This window comes from Thunnus albacares, chromosome 18, assembly GCF_914725855.1.
Source record: "Thunnus albacares chromosome 18, fThuAlb1.1, whole genome shotgun sequence".
Taxonomy (NCBI): domain Eukaryota; kingdom Metazoa; phylum Chordata; class Actinopteri; order Scombriformes; family Scombridae; genus Thunnus; species Thunnus albacares.
Genome location: NC_058123.1, coordinates 2,041,903 through 2,056,790, shown reverse-complemented (window position 1 = coordinate 2,056,790; position 14,888 = coordinate 2,041,903). Strand labels below are relative to the sequence as shown.

Here is a 14,888-nt window from a genome sequence, read left to right as displayed (position 1 = left end):
AGCCCTAGTGATCTGTACTACATTGCCTCACACTTTTACTGTGTTGGTGCTCTTGTGTTGACCATTTTAATCAACATTTGGATGTAGGTTACATAATACATTATGTTGCAAGAAAGTCCGAGCAGCATCTGACAATCATTTAGGGTTGCCAAAGAGTTTTATGAAATGGAAGGCAACTCCCTTTCTTCCGCTATCCACTTGAAGCTGCACACAAACTGTGGTGCCTCTGTAAATCTGTCCCTGCAAACAAAAACAGATCTGAAGCAGGATTACATTTTTTCTAACATGTTTTTAGATGTAATATTACTACTGAAAGTATTGCACAGGCCTTGGTTGGCATATGTACCGATTGCTCTTTCAATCAGATTTCCTCAAAAATTTCAAAACACATGGGGTCCCCCCCCACCCCCTCTTGTCTTGCCTGTTTGTTTTTCATTTCCTTTTGAGGTATTTGCATTCTATATCTGCCGCCTCAGGTTTTACATACATTTTATCGTACTCAATACTAGGTAGATGTCAAGGCAGCTGAAAACTTTGTAAAGAAGTTGATGAACAGTGAAATTGCATCAAAGTTGTACTGTACTCATGGAATACTGAGGTAAAAATGAAAAAAAAAACAACAACTATGAGTTGTAAAACAACTGCTATGTCAATTACAATACAGTCAAAATCTTGATTAATCAATGTGTATGGTCAGGAAAGGTGTACTGGTCCAATTTTTACACAGCCATAATCCAGAGGATCCTGTTACTATCGATTACTGTCTAGTACGGAAACACATATAAGCACATATTAAAGAAAATGGATAGAATTATCACCAGAGCATCAAAGATAGGTGATAGGTTGTAACTCCGCACACTGGACTCCATATACGCACAGCATACCATCTCACAAGCTATCAAGATCACAGATGACCCTCTCCACCCAGCTCACCATCTGTTTCAGTATCTCCCTTCTGGCTGTGTAAAAATTGGACCAGTACACCTTTCCTGACCATACACACTGATTAATCAGGATTTTGACTGTATTGTAATTGACATAGCAGTTGTTTTACTACTCATAGTTGTTTTTTTTTTCATTTTTACCTCAGTATTCCATGAGTACAGTACAACTTTGATGCAATTTCACTGCTCATCAACTTCTTTACAAAGTTTTCAGCTGCCTTGACATCTACCTAGTATTGAGTACGATAAAATGTATGTAAAACCTGAGGCGGCAGATATAGAATGCAAATACCTCAAAAGGAAATGAAAAACAAACAGGCAAGACAAGAGGGGGGGTGGGGGGGGGACCCCATGTGTTCTGAAATTTTTGAGGAAATCTGATTGAAAGACCAATCGGTACATATGCCAACCAAGGCCTGTGCAATACTTTCAGTAGTAATATTACATCTAAAAACATGTTAGAAAAAATGTAATCCTGCTTCAGATCTGTTTTTGTTTGCAGGGACAGATTTACAGAGGCACCACAGTTTGTGTGCAGCTTCAAGTGGATAGTGGAAGAAAGGGAGTTGCCTTCCATTTCATAAAACTCTTTGGCAACCCTAAATTATTGTCAGATGCTGCTCGGACTTTCTTGCAACATAATGTATTATGTAACCTACATCCAAATGTTGATTAAAATGGTCAACACAAGAGCACCAACACAGTAAAAGTGTGAGGTAATGTAGTGCTATACTGTATCTACAGCACATATACATTATGTATCTCATCTATGAATGAAGACAATGTATGGTTTTAGAAAATGTGACAAAACTTATTTTAATCACAATGCATAAACAGCCAAAGTTTATGCAAAAGAGTTTATGGGCTTCTAAAGATAGAAGTGCATGCTGCTTGTGTCCCCGCCTCGATGACAAAACACATTTGTCCTCCACACATTAAGCTTTATTAACCTGTCAGGGTTTGATCAGAGTTATTTCTGCTGCAGACACATCCTCACCTGACTGGAGAGCTTTGAGAAAGGTACCTTTGTGTCTGTACCTTTGTTATTCTCAGAGTTTCATATTTGTAGCATAACATGAATCCACAAGGAAGAAATAAGACAATCAAAACATGAGATTTGGATAGAAAAAGAATACACCACTACATAAATAGTGAGCAGAACAGGGCCCAAAAGTGATGCCTGCGGCACACCCTTGGTAATAGGCAGTAATAGAGATTTGGGTGTGTCGGCCTTAATAAGAATACCAGTGAAATAACATAAAAATTGGTATGCTGTTGTTACGACCCAGCCTAGGAGAAACCCTGGAACAACATGAAAATTGTGAGACTCCCCTCTTCCCAACTCCCAAGAACCATCAGCCACAAGGAATTTGCAGCCCTTTAAGTTTTTTATTCAGAATGCCTTAAGCTTCAGGGTGGGCTAACAGCAAAATAACAAACAGAGGTAACTAAAGCTGAGGAGCCTAAACTTACCTACTCAAACAGAAGAAGAACAAAAAGACAAGCCACTAACCTAACTTCTAACCTAACAAAAACAGGAGAAAAATAGGATTAAACAAAATTGCTATCCACCCCTACGAAACCTGGGCTGGTATTTCACATGAGAAAAAAAACTACATACAACATCAGAACATGTTGGCTGGAAGTGGAGAGAGATGAGCCCCACAGAAGCTGGAAGGAGCTGGCCTTAAAACTGCAAGCCTGGAGGCTGGAACCAATCAGCTTCCTGGAACAACCCACAAACTCACACAGTCACAATCATTCAATTAGCCCCTGCACACCTGCATCCCAACACATACACACTTCAGCAGGAACCCTAGAGAGAGAGAGAGAGAGAGAGAGAGAGCAAGAGAGAGAGAGAGAGAGAGAGAGAGAGAGAGAGAGAGAGAGAGAGAGAGAGAGAGAGAGAGAGAGAGAGAGATCCACAACAAAGCACAAAATTAAAGCACATACAAAAGACACAGCAGAAAAATGCTCAAATGACCTCTGGGTCATAACACTGTTTGTATGTGGCTTTTCACTGTAGATTGTTGATTATGTTCAACTAAGTTGAGACTTGGAAGGAAAGTTAAGAAACATTACTCACCTTTTCTCCAAACACTTTGTTGGTTAACATGAAAATAGGATTAATGAAATAATAATAATAAATAATGAAGTAACCATTTGGACTGTCGACAGAGGAACTCGCTACGACTTTGCATAGTTCAAGTCAAATCTTTGTGAAAAGCATCGTCATAGGCTATTTTTGGGAGCTAAATGCATTTTCAATTGTGTGTTGAAATATGTATAGATAGATACATACAGGGGGAAATTACATTTATTCTTCCTTTTACCATTGCAGATCTCAAGACAATAATGGATATGACTGCTACACCTTCCTATTGCACCAATACAACAGGTGTAGATGAAGAAAATGGCTCTTCTGATGGCACCTATGCTGATCTGACAAGGTCTCTCAACATCATGTCTGTCGTTATCTACTCCCTGGATTTCATTCTGGGAGTGCTCGGAAATGGAGTGGTTATCTGGGTGACTGGGTTCAAGATGAAGAAAACAGTGAACACAGTTTGGATCCTCAACCTTGCTGTTGCTGACTTCCTCTTCACAGCATTTCTTCCTTTTAGTGTGATATACACAGCTCTGGATTTCCACTGGCCTTTCGGCAAGTTCATGTGCAAAGTGGACAACACAGTAAGGTTTCTGAACATGTTTGTCAGCGTCTACATTCTGGTAGTGATCAGTGTGGACAGATATGTGTCTGTGGTGTGGCCTGTCTGTCTGTGTCCCCGCCTCAATGTGTGCATTTATATAACACATTTGTCCACACATTAAGCTATATTAACCTGTTAGGGTTTGATCTGAGTTATTTCTGCTGCAGACACATCCTTACCTGACTGGAGAGCTTTGAGAAAGGTACTGTACCTTTGTTATTCTCAGAGTTTCATATTTGTAGCATGATATGAATCCACAAGGAGGAAATAAGATGATAAAAATATCAGATTTTGGATGGATGAAGTATAAGAATGGTGATATTAATTATTTAATCTATTTTGTTAAATAAGTTTGGCTGATGCTCTTTTGCAGTAATGCACTGTTAAAAGGTTGATAGAATAATAGAGGTATAATAACAAGGACAGACTGAGTCAATAAATGGACAGAAAACTGACAAGGTTTAGATTTAGTGGAAACAACCACAGGCAGGCAGAGAACCGTTAATAAGAACGGTTGTAGAGTTACAGAAAGGTAAAATATTTTTAGATGGCATTGCAGATTTTTCCATGAGATCGCTGCACTAACAGTAAAGGCAGTTTTTACCAGATCAGGTCTGGTTCGGGGCTCATGGAGCATCAAACAGTCACTGAAGCTGATTAAATATGGTCCACAGTGCCACAACAGTGGAAATGAGACATAAAATGAAGTTTTGCCTATGAGGATTTAGTAGAAATAAGTACTAGTGGTTACTATGTCTCTATGACAGGGAAGCCCAACCAATTTTATCATATTGTATGCAGTGATGAGTGTTGTAATTATCACTAGAGATGAACCTGTGGTCCCCAGAGGCAGCAGCATGTGGATATATGACATCCCCAAAATCCATAAATGAGAGAAAAACCTCAATCCTCTTTTACTACCCAAAGGGAAGCTGCTGTTTCTGTACAAGTCAAGCTTCAGTCACAGTTTATCAACAAAGTACATGATATTGAATTGTAAATATATCATCAAGCTAGATGGCAAGATACTTGTATTCTGTGACCAGATCATCGCTGCCATTATCACTGCTTTTTTCCTGTGCTGGGCTCCATATTACACCCAGAGTGGAGTATGTACTGTATATTATAGTAATTACTGTATGTCTTTGGATCTGGAGAAAAGGATTCATTTTGTTTTTGCCAGTAGTGTTTGTAGGAATGTTTTCTACATGATTAAATTTGTTTCGTAACTCATGAATAATGCGCCAAAATATGTTTCGTAATTTCTGAAGAAATCTGATAAAGAGTAAAAAACAGGATGCTGACAAAAAGAACATTTGACAACATAGACCTGTGAAATACTAGTAGTACTATACTATATATACAAATGCATTGAAAGATATTTTGCTGCAATGCCCTGTTAAGAGTTTAGTAGAATAATAAAACAAGGACGGACGGAGTCAATAAAGTGGAGAGGAAATAGAAAAGGCTCAGGTTCAGTGGCAGCAGTCACCAGCAGACAGAAAACCTTTAATGTGAATGGTGTTAAAGTTACACAAAGGTAAAGTGTTGTGGATTTTAGTTGACATTGCAGATTATTACATGAGACCAATGCACTAGCAGGAAAGGCAGTTTTTAATCAGTTCTGGTTTGGGACTCATGGAGCAACAGACAATCACTGGAGCTGATTAAGTATGGGCCAGAGCACTACAAATGGCAGAAATGAGAAAATGGCACTTTACCAACAAGGGCAATCTCATTTACATAAATAGTGAGCAGAACAGGCCGAAAAAGAGATGCCTGCAGCACACCCTTGGTAGCAGGCAGGAATAGAGGTTTGATCGTTCCCGCCTTAATAAAAATACTAATGAAATAACACAAAAATTGGTAGCTGTTTGTATGCATGTTTGTATTCAGTAAGTTCTATTAGATCCTCCAGATTATCCTCTATACATGATTGTACTATACCATTTGGTTGCACTGCATTTGGACAGTCAGCTTTCTCTGTGAAAGCCACAATTCAGTGGAATGTCTTGGGCCCAGAACCACCGAAATATATGCAAGGCGTCCTGTGTGGGTCTGGGCGTTTGGGTACTGGGTCTGATACTCAGCCTTCCATACTTCATTTTCAGGGACACTGGGCCATCATCTGATGATGAAACAATCATCAACTGCTACGACAACTATGCCTTTTCTGATGACTTCAATACACCATCTGTGAATCAGTTAGGACTGCTTCGTTTTAAGGCCATGACCATCATCCGCTTCCTTCTGGGTTTTGTTGTCCCCTTCACTGTCATCGTCTCCTGTTATGCTGTGATAATCCATCGTCTCAGGAGGAACCACACCAGGGCCAGCCGCTCAAGTCGCCCCTTTAAGATCATCGCTGCCATTATCACTGTTTTTTTCCTGTGCTGGGCTCCCTTTTACATCATGACTCTAATTGAGTTATGGTCTTACATTGATAATACGTCAAGTGGAGTAATAGAACTTGTCATCACTATCGGGGTCCCTTTAGCTACCAGCCTGGCCTATCTTAACAGTTGCCTGAATCCACTGCTGAATGTCTTCATGGGCCAAGATTTCAAGGATAAAGTCCGCAAATCCATCCTGAATGTATTTGAGACTGCTTTCCGGGAGGAGGTTTCCCGTTTGCACACTGACACAAAGTCAGTGGACACCAGTCAGAGCCTTGACATGTCAGTTCTTAATACTCAAGTATAAGGCTGTGACATGAGTAAACAAATACTGAAACTGCACATTAAAAAATAATTCTGACACAAATGTAAATGTACACACAGTACTGGTCAAAAGATTGGACATACTTTCCTATTCAACTGAATGGGAACGTGTGTCCAAACTTTTGACTGATACTGTATCAAATTCCTTTTTTATTAGGGCCTGACCCCAAAGGGGCGAAGACCCTCTTGTAATTGTCCCGTTTGTTTCTTCTTTCTTCTTTATTATTCCACCACTTAAACCCTAAATTTTCACCCCTAAACATGCTCAAAAACTCACCAAATTTGGCACGCACATCAGGTCTGGTGAAAAATTTGATAAAATGTAAAAATTTACCCCCAAAGTGCCAAAATGTGCTCGAGAGCGCCACCTATGTTACTAAAATGGCTGCCACGGCCCGTAGGAATGTCGTAGAGAGATCGAATCAAAACTCAATTATTTGTCTCATCAAGACCTACAAATCTGACATCCCTGACCTAAATCAAACAGGAAGTCCACAACAAGCCCATCAAAGTACCACCTTTCCCCAATTTTGGCCCCTGAATAAACGCTATCTCCTCCTTGGGCGTTAATGGTATCGGCTTCAAACTTTTATACATGACTTATGACACTGTGCTGAACAAAAGTTGTTTTGTACTAACTCGAACGGTTTGGATTTTATAAGCCCTGAAAGTTGTAGTGCCGCATCGCACCAATGTAAACCAATGGGAAGGCAATCTCTGGGCATGGACTTTGTGTCAAACTGATGCTTCTGATGTCTAAACTATTAGTCTGACCACTTTCAAACCTGTGTCAATGGATTCGCGACGAAATATCCTACAAACAGATGTGATTTTTAATAAAAGATTTGGCCAAAGTCATGGGATTTATGAGGATATTTCACAAGAAGAGGCCTCTAAAATTCTGCTCTCCAACTGAGAGGGAGAAGGAGGGAAGAAAGGGGGGGGGGGGGGTAAAGTCAGACCTATCAGCCCAGGTCTGACAACATCTACATGCTTGTGACAGAAACCATTGGACTGTGCCACGCCCCGAACAGTAAAGGATAGAAAACACATGTAAATTCAAGATTTGCAGGTCAAAGTCTCGTGACTCATTTAAAGTTCAAATTAAGTTTGTATCTAAAATTATGTGGAAGCAGTAAATGTTCAAAAAAGTGTGGGTTCGCTCACACTCTCCATTCAAATATATGAGTATTTTTCTGTGTCCAGCTGCAGTTACTTATTGTCTCTACACACCTGACAGTACACATGTCAATCAAACTTTGACCAGGTCATGTGGGTTAAAAGTCTTTATTTTCCTTAAAATAGATTTGATGAAAATTAGGAAGTTAATTTCTTTTACAAACAAACTCATCAAAAGATTTCAATTTATTTATTGAAATTAAAGTGAATGGGCCCAAAACTTGCATAATTTTGATGACACAGGTGTGAGCAAGACAGACATGTCTCACCCTGCAGAAAATTGACATCCTCACACCATTGAGATTTGATGTTTCACCATGACACAGGAAATTGCCATAACTTTATTGTAAATGCTCCAGTCTGCACCAAACTTTACATGTTTGTAAAGTCAGACCTGGCAGCCCAGGTCTGGAGACATCTACATGCCCGTGACAGAAGCCCTTGGACTGCACCGCGCCCTGACGTGCGCAAGGGTGCGAAGGCCCATTCAACACTGCTTGCAGCTTTAATTTCTTTTATTGTCTTTATAAAAGGACTTAGATTCCCAAATTGGAATATTGGAACCTGTTGAAGTTTGATTAATGTCAGTTTTATGATTAGCAAAATATTATTTTTGACTTGACTTGGCTTGTTTTACTGTATTTATGTGGTGGATTAATTTAACGTATTTGACTGATAATACAGTGCTGCCATTTCGTGCATGCTTAAAACTTGCGTAACTGTCACCAGAGGAGTTGTGAAATTTCTGAAGTAGTCTTATTGAAAGAGGAATAGAAATATTTGCCAATCTAGACCTATGCAATACCTTCAACACTATATTAAAAAAATAAACCTCAAGTGTTTGTTGTAGTGATAGGGCCAAGGTTAAAGAGGAAATCATGGTTGTGGTTTATCTTTCACTTTTAGATCTGGGGCACTGTGCTCAAGGTTTCCTCCCTTTTTCATCTCATGATAATTTATTGTAATTACAATGTTGTCAATCATAAGATATACTTTTTGTTGGTGATGGTCTCTTTCATTTTATGTTAGACTTTCTTCACAATATAAATTGACCAGCACAGGGAACTGTTTTACATTTCAGATCAAGGACATAGATGTAGATGAAGGACAGCAATCTTCAGACTTCTTAAGTGTATTCCAGTCATCATCAGTCATTTGTGATTATGTATAAATATGTTGAGTAGCTCTATTACTCTTTTACTATGATAATCTCAGTTGGATAACATTCATGATGAATTTGTTCATTTTATTTATAAAATAGTTTGGGCATCAAAGTAAATTTATAATAACTTGTTTTAGAATGAATTTCAATTTCAAACAAGATCCTTTAACAATATAATTTAAATAGTTTACACAAAGTATATTTGTATCCCTCTGTAACTGCATATCAGCTTTATGTTGTGTTTGAATTAAAAAGAGAAGTCAACTAGAACTGTGAGTGGATTGTGGAAACATTTTTGCCTTTACTGTATAGTGTATGTTTTACTGTATTCATGTGGTGGATTCATTTAACGTATTTGACTGATAATAAAGTGCTGCCATTTCGTGCATGCTCAAACCTTGTGTAACTGTCACCAGAGGAGTTGTGAAATTTCTTACTGAAAGAGGAATAGAAATATTTGCCAATCTAGACCTATACAATACCTTCAATACTATATTAACTCTAAAACTATGTTAGAAAAGATATATTCTAGCTTCAGATCAGTTTTACTTGCAGGGATACAGAGACACCACAGTTTGTGTCCAGCTTCAAGTGGACATTGGCAAGAATGGAGTTATCTTCTATTTTTATAAAACTCTCTGGAAATATGTAACTTACATTCAGATGTTGATTCAAACAGTCAACACCAGAACACCACTGAAAACATGAGAGGTGCTACAAAGGGTGTAATGTAATATAAATAGTATAAAGGGTACAGTTAGGGTATAATGTAGTACTATAGTGTATCCACGTAGTTCATCTATCAGTTAAGACACTGTATGGTTTTTAAAAATTGTAAAAATCAAGTTTGTTTTATTACCACATGATTAGACTGGTGGAATTAATGTCAGTACAGATGGAATAGCTGTAAAAATACATAACATACAACACTACTGCAAACAGTAGCTTACACAGCTCTACATACTGTACAATACAATTAGACCAACTTTTGTGTATTCATCAACTGTACGGCTTTGGGGAAGAAGCTCCGGTTAAGGCGTTCTGTCCTGTCTCCTTGTGATCTGTTCCTTCTGCCAGAAGGGAGATACTGAAACAGATGGTGAGCTGGGTGGAGAGGGTCATCAGTGATCTTGATAGCTTGTGAGATGGTATGCTGTGTGTATATATGGAGTCCAGTGTGCGGAGTTACAACCTATCACCTATCTTTGATGCTCTGGTGATAATTCTATCCATTTTCTTAAATATGTGCTTATATGTGTTTCCGTACTAGACAGTAATCGATAGTGACAGGATCCTCTGGATTATGGCTGTGTAAAAATTGGACCAGTAGACCTTTCCTGACCATACACACTGATTAATCAGGATTTTGACTGTATTGTAATTGACATAGCAGTTGTTTTACTACTCATAGTTGTTTTTTTTTTTTTCATTTTTACCTCAGTATTCCATGCGTACAGTACAACTTTGCAATTTCACTGCTCATCAACTTCTTTACAAAGTTTTCAGCTGCCTTGACATCTACCTAGTATTGAGTACGATAAAATGTATGTAAAACCTGAGGCGGCAGATATAGAATGCAAATACCTCAAAAGGAAATGAAAAACAAACAGGCAAGACAAGAGGGGGTGGGGGGGGACCCCATGTGTTTTGAAATTTTTGAGGAAATCTGATTGAAAGAGCAATCGGTACATATGCCAACCAAGGCCTGTGCAATACTTTCAGTAGTAATATTACATCTAAAAACATGTTAGAAAAAATGTAATCCTGCTTCAGATCTGTTTTTGTTTGCAGGGACAGATTTACAGAGGCACCAGAGTTTGTGTGCAGCTTCAAGTGGATAGCGGAAGAAAGGGAGTTGCCTTCCATTTCATAAAACTCTTTGGCAACCCTAAATGATTGTCAGATGCTGCTCGGACTTTCTTGCGACATAATGTATTATGTAACCTACATCCAAATGTTGATTAAAATGGTCAACACAAGAGCACCAACACAGTAAAAGTGTGAGGTAATGTAGTGCTATACTGTATCTACAGCACATATACATTATGTATCTCATCTATGAATGAAGACAATGTATGGTTTTAGAAAATGTGACAAAACTTATTTTAATCACAATGCATAAACAGCCAAAGTTTATGCAAAAGGGTTTATGGGCTTCAAAAGATAGAAGTGCATGCTGCTTGTGTCCCCGCCTCGATGACAAAACACATTTGTCCTCCACACATTAAGCTATATTAACCTGTCAGGGTTTGATCAGAGTTATTTCTGCTGCAGACACATCCTCACCTGACTGGAGAGCTTTGAGAAAGGTACTGTACCTTTGTTATTCTCAGAGTTTCATATTTGTAGCATGATATGAATCCACAAGGTAGAAATACGACGATAAAAATATCCGATTTTGGATGGATGAAGTATAAGAATGATAATGTTATAATTTATTTAACGTGTTTTGTTCAATAAGGTTGGCTGATGCTCTTTTGCAGTAACACACTGTTAAGAGTTTGGTAGAATAATAGAGGTATAATAACAAGGACGGACTGAGTCAATAAATGGACAGAAAACTGACATGGTTCACATTCAGTGGAAGCAATCACCAGCAGACAGAGAACTCTTAATAAGAATGGTGTTAAAGTTATAGAGAGGTAAAATATTTTGATTTTTAGATGGCATTGCACATTTTTCCATGAGATCACTGCTTTATTACAGTAAAGGCGGTTTTTACTAAATCAGGTCTGGTTTGGGGCTCATGGAGCATCAAATAGTCACAGTAACTGCAGCGCCACAACAGCGGAAATGAGATATAAATTGGAGTTTTGCCTACAAGGGCTTTGTAGAAATAAGTACTTGTGGTTACTATGTCTCTATGACAGGGAAGCCCAACCAATTTTATCATATTGTATGCAGTGGTGAGTGCTGTAATTATCACTAGAGATGAACCTGAGGGCCCCAGAGGCAGCAGCATGTGGATATATGACATCCCCAAAATCCATAACTGAGAGAAAAACCTCAATCCTCTTTTACTACCCAAAGGGAAGCTGCTGTTTCTGTACAAGTCAAGCTTCAGTCACAGTTTATCAATAAGATACATGATATTGAATTGTAACAATATTAAACCCAGAGTGGAGTATGTACTGTATATTATAGTAATTACTGTATGTCTTTGGATCTGGAGAAAAGGATTAATTTTGTTTTCGCCAGTAGTGTTTGTGGGAATGTTTTCTACATGCTTAAATTTGTTTCATTAGTCATGACTAACATGCCAAAAAGTGTTTCGTAATTTCTAAAGAAATCTGATAAAGAGTAAAAAACAGGAAGCTGATAAAAAGAACTTTTGCGATCATAGACTTGTGAAATGCCAGTAGTACTGGTAGTAATCTTTTGCAGCAACACCCTGTTTAGAGTTTAGTGGAATAATAAAACAAGGAAGGAGTCAATAAAATGGACAGGAAATAGAAGAGGTTCAGGTTCAGAGAAAGCAATCACCAGCAGACAGAGAACTCTTAATAAGAATGGTGTTAAAGTTATAGAGAGGTAAAATATTTTGATTTTTAGATGGCATTGCACATTTTTCCACATTTTTTACTAAATCAGGTCTGGTTTGGGGCTCATGGAGCATCAAACAATCACTGGAGCTAATTAAGTATGGGCCAGAGCACTACAAATGGCAGGAATGAGAAAATGGCATTTTACCAACAAGGACAATCTCATTTACATATATAGTGAGCAGAACAGGCCCCAAAAGTGATGCCTGCGGACACCATTGATAATAGTCAGGAACTGAGATTTGGGCATTCCTGCCTTAATAAAAATATTAATGAAATTAAATAAAAATTGGTATGCTGTTTGTAGGTGGATTTTCACTGTAGACTAATGATTATGTTGAACTAAGTTGAGACTTGCACAGAAAGTTGAGAATCATTCTTCACCTTTTCTTCAAACACTTTGTTGGAACAAGAAAATAGGTTTAATGAAATAATAATAATAAATAATGAAGTAACCATTTGGACTGTCAACAGAGGAATTTCCTACAACTTTGCATAGTTGGAGTCAAATCTTTGTGAAAAGCAGATTCATAGGTTATTTTTAAGAGCTAAATTCATTTTGAAGTGTGGGTTGAGATAGATAGATACATAGCTAGTTACATAGATATAGATAAGGGGGAAATTACATTTATTCTTCCTTTTACTGTTGCAGGTCTCAAGACAATGATGGACATGACTGCTACACCTTCCAATCACACCAATACATCAGGTGTATGTGAAGAAAATGGCTCTTTTAATGACACCGATGCTGGTCTGAAAAGGTCTCTCAACATCATGTCTGTCGTTATCTACTCCCTGGATTTCATTCTGGGAGTGCTCGGAAATGGAGTGGTTATCTGGGTGACTGGGTTCAAGATGAAGAAAACAGTGAACACAGTTTGGATCCTCAACCTTGCTGTTGCTGACTTCCTCTTCACAGCATTCCTTCCTTTTAGTGTGATATACACAGCTTTGGAGTTCCACTGGCTTTTCGGCAAGTTCATGTGCAAACTGGACAACACAGTAAGGTTTCTGAACATGTTTGTCAGCGTCTACATTCTGGTAGTGATCAGTGTGGACAGATATGTGTCTGTGGTGTGGCCTGTCTGGGCCCAGAACCACCGAAGTGTATGCAAGGCGTCCTGTGTGAGTCTGGGTGTTTGGGTACTGGGTCTGATACTCAGCCTTCCATCTTTCATTTTCAGGGACATTGGGCCATCATATGATGATAAAAATATCTTAAACTGCTACGACAACTATGCCTTTTCTGATGGCTGTGAAACACAATCTGAGAAAGAGTTAGGACTGCTTCGTTTTAAGGCCATGACCATCATCCACTTCCTTCTGGGTTTTGTTGTCCCCTTCACTGTCATTGTCTCCTGTTATGCTGTGATAATCCATCGTCTCAGGAGGAACCGCACCAGGGCCAGCCGCTCAAGTCGCCCCTTTAAGATCATCGTTGCCGTTATCACTGTTTTTTTCCTGTGCTGGGCTCCCTTTTACATCATGAATCTAATTGAGTTGCGGTATCACATTGATAATATGTCAAGTGGAGTATTAGAAACTGTCCTCATTATCGGGGTCCCTTTAGCCACCAGCCTGGCCTATCTTAACAGTTGCCTGAATCCACTGCTGTATGTCTTCATGGTCCAAGATTTCAAGGACAAAGTTCGCAAATCCATCCTGAATGTATTTGAGACTGCTTTCCAGGAGGAGGTTTCCCACTCGCACACTGACACAACGTCAGTGGACACCAGTCAGAGACTTGACGAGTCAGTTCTTAATACTCAAGTATAAGGTTGTGACATGAATAAACAATTACTGAAACAATAATATTGACATAAGTGTAAATGTATATACAGTACTAGTCAAAAGTTTGGACATACTTCCTCATTCAACTGAATAGGAAGGTGCATCCAAACTTTTGACTGGTACTGTATCAAATTCCTTTTTTATTTCTTTTATTGTCTTTATAAAAGGACTTAGATTCCCAAATTGAAATATTGGAACCTGTTGAAGTTTGATTAATGTCAATTTTATGATTAGCAAGCTGATTAGGTCAAGCAAAGTGTACTAGATCTTAACTCCACTTACAGTATTAACAATCTGATTGAAGGGACTGATGGTAATATTGTACAATAAGGTAGCAGCTTCATAGTTAACTTGGGTTAGGTGTCCATTATTCCTTAACCTCAAGACAATATAAAACCACAGAAAAATGGAATGGCCCATTTATTTTATGTATGGCTGTGGATATGAATATTGTGACATGTACCATGAACCATGAATAATTGTTATTGCAATACTTGCTCATCATTATTTTTACATTTTCAAAATAATATTTTTGACTTGGCTTGTGCCTGGAATCTCTTTCTCTAGTATTGTACACTGATATATATGGTGGATACAGATATTATAACCGATGCCACTCATCTGATGCAACACCTCATGACGATTTAAAAAAAACCTATGCAATACCTTCAATACTATATTAAAAAAATAAACCTCAAGTGTTTGTTGTAGTTATAGGGCCAAGGTTAAAGAGGAAATCATGGTTGTGGTTTATCTTTCACCTTTAGATCAGGGGCACTGTGCTCAAGCTTTCTTCCCTTTTTCACCTCATGATAATTTACCATAACTACCGAGCTGTC

At 38.4% G+C, this 14,888-nt stretch overlaps 2 protein-coding genes across 2 annotated transcripts; both read left to right on the top strand.

The window, feature by feature from the left end:
* Positions 1-2,965: 2,965 nt before the first annotated feature.
* LOC122968155 (chemokine-like receptor 1) lies at positions 2,966-9,087 on the top strand. The gene is made up of 3 exons (XM_044333160.1): positions 2,966-3,709; positions 5,659-6,434; positions 8,946-9,087. The coding sequence occupies exons 1-2, from the start codon at positions 3,201-3,203 to the stop codon at positions 6,356-6,358; spliced, it is 1,209 nt and encodes a 402-aa protein (XP_044189095.1). The 5' UTR covers positions 2,966-3,200; the 3' UTR covers positions 6,359-6,434; positions 8,946-9,087.
* A 1,861-nt stretch (positions 9,088-10,948) lies between these two features.
* Positions 10,949-14,113, top strand: LOC122968162 (chemokine-like receptor 1). Its single transcript, XM_044333167.1, has 2 exons — positions 10,949-11,025; positions 12,911-14,113. Exon 2 carries the CDS (start codon positions 12,922-12,924, stop codon positions 14,032-14,034), a length of 1,113 nt encoding a protein of 370 aa, XP_044189102.1. The 5' UTR covers positions 10,949-11,025; positions 12,911-12,921; the 3' UTR covers positions 14,035-14,113.
* The last annotated feature ends 775 nt before the right edge of the window (positions 14,114-14,888 follow it).

What these genes read in the sequence shown, in the direction of transcription:
- LOC122968155 (XM_044333160.1), top strand. Translation starts at nt 3,201, where the DNA reads ATGCATTTTCAATTGTGTGTTGAAATATGTATAGATAGATACATACAG. An exon ending in GACAGATATGTGTCTGTGGT is followed by an intron (nt 3,710 to 5,658) that starts GTGGCCTGTCTG and finishes GCCACAATTCAG; the next exon opens with TGGAATGTCTTGGGCCCAGA.
- LOC122968162 (XM_044333167.1), top strand. Translation starts at nt 12,922, where the DNA reads ATGATGGACATGACTGCTACACCTTCCAATCACACCAATACATCAGGT.